This window comes from Cynara cardunculus, assembly GCF_001531365.2.
Source record: "Cynara cardunculus var. scolymus isolate 2C chromosome LG 15, CcrdV1, whole genome shotgun sequence".
Classification (NCBI taxonomy): Eukaryota; Viridiplantae; Streptophyta; class Magnoliopsida; order Asterales; family Asteraceae; genus Cynara; species Cynara cardunculus.
The window spans coordinates 10238013-10246862 of NC_037542.1; the positions used below are offsets into that span (position 1 = coordinate 10238013).

At 34.1% G+C, this 8850-nt stretch overlaps 2 protein-coding genes across 4 annotated transcripts in view; both read right to left on the reverse strand.

Moving 5' to 3' along the window:
- Positions 1–1036: 1036 nt before the first annotated feature.
- LOC112527733 (40S ribosomal protein S3-1-like) lies at positions 1037–3888 on the reverse strand. Of its 3 annotated transcripts, none has more exons than XM_025138515.1 (6): positions 3812–3888; positions 3658–3723; positions 3426–3573; positions 2217–2388; positions 1546–1732; positions 1037–1443 (listed from the first exon to the last, which is right to left on the reverse strand). In XM_025138515.1, exons 2-6 carry the CDS (start codon positions 3685–3687, stop codon positions 1240–1242), a joined length of 741 nt encoding a protein of 246 aa, XP_024994283.1. In that variant the 5' UTR covers positions 3688–3723; positions 3812–3888; the 3' UTR covers positions 1037–1239. The 3 variants fall into 3 exon arrangements, with proteins under 3 accessions (XP_024994283.1, XP_024994285.1, XP_024994284.1); XM_025138517.1 differs by having other exon boundaries at positions 3851–3873; XM_025138516.1 differs by lacking the exon at positions 3812–3888 and having other exon boundaries at positions 3658–3805.
- A 1225-nt stretch (positions 3889–5113) lies between these two features.
- LOC112528130 (protein DETOXIFICATION 46, chloroplastic-like) overlaps positions 5114–8850 on the reverse strand; it is a 14588-nt gene continuing 10851 nt past the window's right edge. The window contains exons 11-14 of the mRNA XM_025139062.1: positions 8154–8231; positions 7265–7336; positions 6132–6194; positions 5114–5541 (exon numbers count right to left, since the gene is read on the reverse strand). Coding sequence (XP_024994830.1) covers positions 5437–5541; positions 6132–6194; positions 7265–7336; positions 8154–8231 — 318 coding nt within the window. The 3' untranslated portion in view covers positions 5114–5436. The remainder of the gene's footprint in view (positions 5542–6131; positions 6195–7264; positions 7337–8153; positions 8232–8850) is intronic.

The following is an 8850-nucleotide window of genomic DNA, read 5'->3' on the forward strand; positions in this document are numbered from 1 at the left end:
CTACCGGTTCATCAAATTACCAAGATATAGATATATATATATATATATAATGTTTTATTTCGACCAAGACCCCTTGAATAATTTCAATAGAAATCATGAGAATAATTGTGAAATCAATGATGGAATGATTTGATGGTCGCACTCAGATTCGGAAATGATTTCTAAACTACTCTTTAATATCTATGTATGGTTTTAATTGGTTGTAACGTTGTTGTTTAGGTTTCTAAGAAATTACAAATCAAAATTGAGAACAAATTAGTTTCAATAAAAGAGTGATCCTATACTAAAACGTAGATAGAAAGATGATATCTTTAATATTTAGCAAGCATATAGAAAGAAATAAAACCAGATAAAAAGATGGAGATCTATGGGATGGGCTAACAACAACAATAGACGCTAGAGAGAACAATCAACGATGGGGCAATGAGACATAGCCGCGAGGGGTGTATTTGTATGCAAATGGTTTGGATGACGTATGGTTTGAGAAGAGTAAAATTCATTTATGTTTTTTTACAATAAAACATTGGTATTCGGTTACCTGTAACTTTTTTTTGGGTTAAAGGAAGGTAGGTGAGTAATTTTTAAAAGTTTGATGGTTTATTTACTAAAAAAAGCATTCAAGGACTTAATGATTTCAAAATGAAAAAGTTTAGTGGTTTTTCATCAAACAAAATAGTTCAGTGACTTGATTAAGTAACCAAACAACACTTAGAGGCCATTTACCAAACGCTTACTCGGGTAAGTGCTTACAAAATCGCATTACCTTACCGAATGAATATGACAAAAACCAAGAATCTTACCCGATAAGAGCAAAGGCAAAGGCCGAGAGTCTTGATGACGACTCTTACGATGGTTAACACTTACCAGGTAAATTGTTGCGTACGATATTGTTTTGGTAGACTAAAATCTAACCCGGTAAGTAAGTAATAGTGTTTGAATCTTGCCGGTAAGCACTTATTCAGGTAAACGTTTGGTAAACAGCCTCTTAGTCTAGAGATTTTCAAACCAAAATGGGATCAAGGGATTTGGTTCTTTCGACACAACAGCAATGTTTCTCACATTGATACAAAAATTAAACCTACATTAACCAACCAAAAATATTGTAAGACTGTAATTGTAGTAATGAGCAGACCACCAGCAATACAAAAAGAAAAGGCTTCTCAGTCCACAATCAAATCAAAAATTTATCCTCCATAACTTACCAACTCTTGGAATTACATGAATTTCTAATCTGAGCTTTTAGACTACCGGAATGGGCATAGGCAAAGGCTCGTCAGCAACCACAAGTGGTGGCCTATATTCCTCCACCTCTTTGGGCGGAAGTGCAACAACGTCGTCCTTGGGCATGTGAATAATCACGTTATCAGGTAATGGTGTCTTGGGGCCGAGCTTGCCTGTAGGATCCCAGTCGAGCATGATCTTAACCTTGATTCCAAGAACACCCTGTACCAACCATCCATTTATCAAATTTCACTTGTTATTTGTTGGTATGATATTACATAGAAATGAGAATTTATATATATATATATATATACACGAATATACCTGTCTAAGAAGCACGTGCCTCACAGCAGAGTCGATATACTCCTTAACCGGTTGACCAGAGGAAACCATGTATCCATCCTTGAACTTCATTGATTTTGCACGCTGAGCCCTAAGCTTTCCGCTAACAATCACCTCACACCCTTTAGCTCCATTCTCCATAACAAATCTTAGAACACCATAGCAAGCCCTAAAAACAAGAATCTCAGTTAATACAATCCGGATCATATGCAACAAAATCATACGGAGCTTCTACAAGAACCATTAGTAATGAAGGTACATTTTAAAAGAACACGAAGAAAGAAATCTACGCTTTTGGTCCATATCTCAACTAAAAAGAAAACAAGTTTTCATTTACTTATAATTATAGTCCTGACTCAAACATAATCTTCAAAATTGTTCATCATTTTCATCAAATACTTTTTTTTTAACTTATAAACAAGAAATTATAAAATCACTTCTTCTCAAGAGATAAATGGTCAACATTAATAATGGCTTTTCAACTGGCAAAATAGCATACAAACTTTTTGGTAGGCAATGACCAGAGGAAACGAGCTGTAGAAGCGAATAAAGAACACCGAAAAGATGTCACACATACCACCATGTCCAAGCAAATAAGAACGGCAACATAAAATTGACAAGAGTAGAAATAATAATAAAAAATGTTTGTAAACCTGCGAACTGCAAGCCCTCCAAGAAGCTTGTAACGCAAAGATTCAGCCTGGGCAATGGCACAGAGCCCTCTGTTGTTCACTCTTTCGGCATAAAGCTCCACACTGTTTTCAGGGAACTTAAACCGCTTCTGAACAAGAGATGTTAGCTCCCTTATTCGCCTTCCTTTCTCACCTGGAAAATGTTCAAGAAGCAAACAGCCATGATGTTAGGATGTCTAATACAATTTTATTCATGTTTAAAATAAATATGAACATCTCAACAACAAACAAAAACTTGTGTAAATAACATTAAATTGTTAATGTTCAACATCTTGACGATAACAGCAATCGTTCCAGAGAAATCTTGAATTTAGTGTAAGCAACACACAGATCCCTCCCATCTGATTTAATGTTCTTACTTTTGTGCATCGAAATCATCAAGAGAGGAGACAACCGGTATGTACAGATTATATTCCTAAACAGGAGATCCAAGAAACGCGGTTCCAACTTCAATGGTAGAAAACGAGTCTTGTGTTTAACAAACTGCTTGTTGCCAACCTACTTTCAAGTTTCAACAAGTGATACAAAATGTCTGTGTAGTTTTTAACAGTGAAACATTGCTTCCCTATGTTCTGGTTTTTGTTGATGACCACCCAAAAAAGGCAATAAACTATTAACTTACGATTCTTCTTGATACTACGATTTTATTCATAACAAAGTTCAAAATCTCTATTTTCCCTTTCCAGTAATTTGAATGATCACACAAAACTAGTTTGTAGGAAAATTTGCAACGTCGAAGTCCCTAGTCCACTAGCTCAGCTATGGATAAATAGCCACAGGGATGATCGCAATCAAGAAAAGATGAAAGATTACACTTCGATTATTTTCACATTCCTGCCCTATTCATGGTTACTAATGCATACCTATATTCCTTAATAGAAGCAGATAACAGTTTACCCACAAACAATGATATTGACCCCCTTTCCTAATAATTTTTTGAATCTACAACTAAAATCATGGCGTATATTTTTAGCACAGCATATTAACAAAAAGAGATCAAAGTTTATAACAGATGCCGAATTCCATCTCATCTTGCCATACAGATGCAAACAAGCGAATTTACTTCAAGTTTCTCCTCATGAATAAGTTGGCAATGAACTAAGTTCATGAAATTTAATCTGCGAGACAAGAATATAATTACATTGAAAAATAACGTGATTAGAATTCTACCAAGTACGTTTTGGGTACGGGTGGCCCTGATGATGATCTCTGTACGCATAGGCGTAACCCTAACTTCGACACCGGAGTAACCGTCCTCCGCGAGTTCCCTGGTAAGGACCTCGTTCAGCTCAGCAAAGAACACGCCATCAGCTACGAACTGATGCACAAAAAACAAATTACACTAAGATCTATGAGAGAATAAACACCAAAACAACTTGTGACACTGATTGATGACACTAACCTTTCGTTTTTTGCTCATTTGAGTCGCCATTTCCTCTGTAGTGTATAGGGGATGAAGAACTCAGAACTGAAACAGAGTAGTTTCACAACCACTACCATCAGACATTCATAAAAAATATTAACAGAAAACATAACAAAGATTCCTAATGATTTACCAGCAGCAAGAAGAAATCACAGAAGATCAGGGCTCTAACCTCGATGGAAGAATCCTCAAGTCGAAGGAAGATTAGGCGGTGGAGAAAAAATAGAAAGAGGATATTGGGGGTAGGGTTATGGTATTCACAGGCTTGAAGCCCAAAATGGAGTGGGCTGGACCAAACCCATTTCCAGCCCATTATACTTTTCTTTGTATTTTATTAAAAAAATGTTTAAAACTTTAAATCTTAAATATCAAAATAAGTTATCCAAAATAGATTTCAAGTTAAAGTACATTACTTTTACATACAATTTACCTTTTTTTATTTTATAGATATCAACCTCAATTATATCAATTAAGATTCTATAATTTTATAATCTCAATATATTCATATAAAACATTTATATAAAATTATAATAATATGATATAATTAACAATAAAAAATAAAGAAAATAAATATTTTGATAATTTGGGAAAATATGAAATTTTCCATGAATTTGATTTGGTATTTTCTTTTTCTTTTTTAGATACTTAAATTTTATTATTTAACTGATTTTTTTTGCAATTATGTTTTTTATTCCTTTTCATTTTAAATACTTTAGATAACCCGGAAAAAAACTATTGTATTTTTGTGTTTTGATTATAACATATCTTGAAAAACAACTTAAAATGTGATACATTGTGGAAATGTATCAAACTCATGTTTTGGGGCGTAGGAACGTCGGTCCTTGTAGATGGACAAAAACTAGTTACAATCGGATCTACAACTGGTCTAGTCCTGTTTAAAGAAATACCACCAAACAACCTATTGCAGCATAACTAGTTCCGAACCCTTGCAACAAAAACTGATAAAAATTGATTATAATCAGTAATTTAACTAACTTTAAAACACAGTCCACTTTTACCTTCATCTGATTTAAATGAAAGTCGAGTCATGAGAAAGAAAGAGTTGTCTATCTTCACTCATACTTCACACACAAATATTATTAAAGCTAGTAAAGGACCATCTGGTTTGCAGAATTTGATTACATAATATGTATATTTTATTATGATCCCTAATATATCAAAGTTTATCTGAATTCCTATTTAATCAGATGAATATTTTTTATCAATGTGAATGCCAACTTATCAATCAATATATTTTAACCAATATAATCCACTCATCCTAGATGATATTTTCTTTTTGAAGTATATAATATTTATATACGACAAATGCAACAAATAAACTCACACACCCTCCTCATCTTTGATGATGTTTGAACTCCTGACCTCCTAGGCCAAAAGCTCTTTGGTTCCTAAACTATATTTTTATCAGTCAATATAACTTAAAAACTTATCATTTATATAATCAAACGTTACAAGATAAGCAAGCTATCGATCAAAATAAGTAAGAATGTGGCACAACAAAGGGTCAAGTGGAGTACAAGATGTTTACAATCTTGAAGTGTTTCCCATGCTATATTCCAACCCACTTCATTTGGGTTTAAAATAAATGACTACTTCTTGTATGCTTCGATCTAATGCATACAATATACTATTAGAGTTAAGAGCACATACAAAATTTATGATAGCCAAGCTATCAAAAACACAAATTTCGATCATCCCTGGCGCTAACGGGATTGCGAAGACCGATTGAGGTTCATTCTAGGTGGTGGTGCTAACATTCCCAAGTTCATATCGGGTCATGTCCTCAGAGTAAAGAATGCCATTTGGCGAAACGAGACGTAGTAGAGCAACAGTAAAACGAGACTGTAAATCATGGTACATAAAGAATGTTAGAGTTGAACGTTCCAACACTTACAATCATATGCGAAATTTCTCATTTTTATGGTGAGAACAAGTGAAGATACTTTTATACTGTGTAAATTTTCATCATCTTATTTGAAGGTTATATTATACCGTGTGCATACTGTAACATTCACACAATATAAAGGTATCTTCACAGTTCTCATGACAAACATTCACACAATATAAAGGTATCTTCGCAGTTCTCATGACAAACATTCACACAATTTAAAGATATCTTGACAGTTCTCATGACAAACCTTCACACAATATAAAGATATCTTCACTTTGTCTTACTTTTACGAGAAGGTGGGAACAAAATGAAGATACATTTATACTGTATAAATGTTACATTATATAGTGTGAAGATTCTAACTTTCACTCACCTTCAACTGTGTATTGGATGGTTATATTATATTTGTGTGAATGTTGTAACCTTCACATAGTATAACGATACCTTCACTTTTCTCACGGAAAGGGGTTGTTCTCACCGGAATCCAACCCCGCTTACTAAAGCAGCATAATCTTAGATGCAAATGTAAGTTAAACTATACCCATTGGAACAACGCTAACGTCCACCAGCAACCAGGCAAACCGTATCCCGAACTGCTGAAAAACTGATGGGAATAGAGGACGGTGTAAGTACCCAAGAAATGATAAAAAAGGAAAACTTTCTTCGTCCCAATATAAAAATAAACATATTATTTCAATAAAAAGAATTGCCATGTAGCCGGTTACTAATACCAGTTACTCCCACCATACCAAAATAAATGTCCACATTGAAAAAGGCAAGCACTTCTAGAAATAAGATATTATTACCTTTTTAATCAACTAAATGACAATAGAACCTTGGTAACATAGGAAATAATCAAATTTTCCATCTCATAATTAAGGGTAGGTTTGGAAAATAGACGTTTCCTTTTGAAGTGGACACTTATTTTGGGACAGAGAAAGTACTTTCATCCACAGGATTTCCTAATGTTGGTAATAATTGAAGGGTCCTACAGATTTTTTGTAAACAATCAAACACTCTCATTGGACTATATGTCCATTCAAACAATGCATTTTTTTGAAACAGGAGCGTCTAGGGTAGAACGAGAAGGTACAAGTTAAGAGCTGTTTACCCAAACACTTACCCGGTAAGTGTTTACATGTAAAATTCAACAGTATCGCTTTAAGGTTTTATTAGTCCATCAAAAACGGCATCGTATGCAATAATTTACCATGTAAGCACCAACCGGGTAAGACTCTTGGTCCTTGTCATGGCTCTTACCGGGTAAGATTCTCGGGCCTTATGATGTTCATCCAATAAGGTAATAAGCGCTTACCCAGTAAGTATATGTTAAACAGCCCCTTAGTCAGGGAAAAAAATCTCCTTAACAATTTCCTTCCGGATGTTCCAAAATATAGGCATAACATTTCCCTTCCATCAATCATTGCCATTTTACACATAGGTACAGTACAAGATGTTGATACCATGGATTTTGATCCATTTTATTTCCTACCTTTGGTAAAACGGAGGGGTATTTTAGATATTTAATAAATATCAAAAGCTTTAATAACTGGGAAGTTTTGGAGATGGATAGAGTATTTTAGACGGTTCACGAATATATTCATCATTCTTAGTTTTGGCTATGAAAACAGAGAACAAAATCAAAACTAGGGATCCAAAATCTGAAGTCCTTACCATAAGGAGAAGAGCGCCAAAAGCAAAGATTGTGCTCATTGACAAACTAATAAATCTCAAATCGCGTCCAGCCTACAAAACAAACTCGGATGCTTTAAGTAAATTCAACAAGATGACAAGTTAATATTGAGTTTGTGTGAGAAGATAGCTTCCTCCAAGTCATGTTCTAAATAAAGTGAAAAAAACTTTCATCTTGTTGCATAAAAATATGTAACTTCAATTAATCCCCATCCTAAGACTCAAATTATGCGGTTCATACTTTGCCCAAGGTCCAATTTGGTAAGACTTGGTATTTCTCTACGATAAACCATAAAAAAAATTGATCTCTTCACTTTGCAATCCAACAAACCCTAAGGACCCGTTTGGTTTGTGGGATGTGGAATTGGATTTCATTACAATCCCGTGTTTGGTTTATAGGAAAGTCCGGAATTGAAATCCCACAAACATGGGATTTAGAAATTCCATGGGAGTAGTTGGTATTTCACGCGATTTCATAGGATTTGTGTGTAATAATAATGTTTTAAAATATGTTACAAACACTTGTTTTGTAATAATCAATTATTAAAAAGGTAATTTAATTATTTTTAGTTTTATTTAATTTAATAAATTATTTACAAAGAATGGAATTCAATTCCATTCCAAAAACTACAAACCAAACACACCAAAGATTTCAAATTCTTCCATGAAATCCAATTCCCTCAAAAGACAACCCATCAAACCAAACGGACCCTAAAGTTACATACATAAAATCAGCAAAAAGGTTTAAGAACATGTAATATAGGTGATGCTTTGATTCAATAACAGAAGTGATTCCTAGTTTGTGATTCATAGACCTATGGTCAAAAAAGAACATCAGGAGTCCTACTTTTCGAGTAAAAAATAAGCATACCAACAACGTTCCTTCAAGGCTGTGAGTACTTGTTGTCACAGACAAAGCAATGAAGTATGGAAGTAGAACTTTGTGCATCTGCATTGAAGGAAGATAGGTGTAAAATTTCAAGTAACAAATAACTATATTATTTTCATAAGAAGGTACACTATAAGATGATAAGATCTACCCATCACTCCACGTGATTGCTAGTTTGCTACATTGTATACACGTGTGTGAACATGCGAGTGTGTCTGTGATGATACAAGTATGGGACTTCCACTCTGAGCATGATATGTAGATAATATCCTCCCTCCATCTTAGAACTCTGTCCACTTTAGACTTGATATTCAAGCCTAGGGTTATTCAAATTCCATCTTCTTTAAGATTGCTTTTACATATTTAACACCATTTGTTTCTTTTTGTGGTACTTATTTTATATTATTTGGTATTTATATAGAGAGAAGGAAGTTCAGGGAAAACCTGCAAAAAAATGAAAAACTGAGGAACACCCTGGTAACCTTTCATATGGACAGTATGCACATGAGCATACAAGTAATTTGTAAGCAATTTGTCCGGGATTCACATGTGCATAATATGCACACGTGCATAAAAACCCAAGAAACAACTTCAATTACTTGTATGCACATGTGCATACCTTCCAAATGAAAGTTTACCAGGGTGTTCCTCAGTTTTTCAATTTTTTTGGGGTTTTCCC

Coding starts and splice junctions, on each gene's coding strand:
- LOC112527733 (XM_025138515.1), bottom strand. CDS start 3,687: ATGGCGACTCAAATGAGCAAAAAACGAAAG. Junction 3,574..3,657: donor AAATGAGCAAAAAACGAAAG/GTTAGTGTCATC, acceptor TTTGTGCATCAG/TTCGTAGCTGATGGCGTGTT. Junction 2,389..3,425: donor CCGTACCCAAAACGTACTTG/GTAGAATTCTAA, acceptor AACATTTTCCAG/GTGAGAAAGGAAGGCGAATA.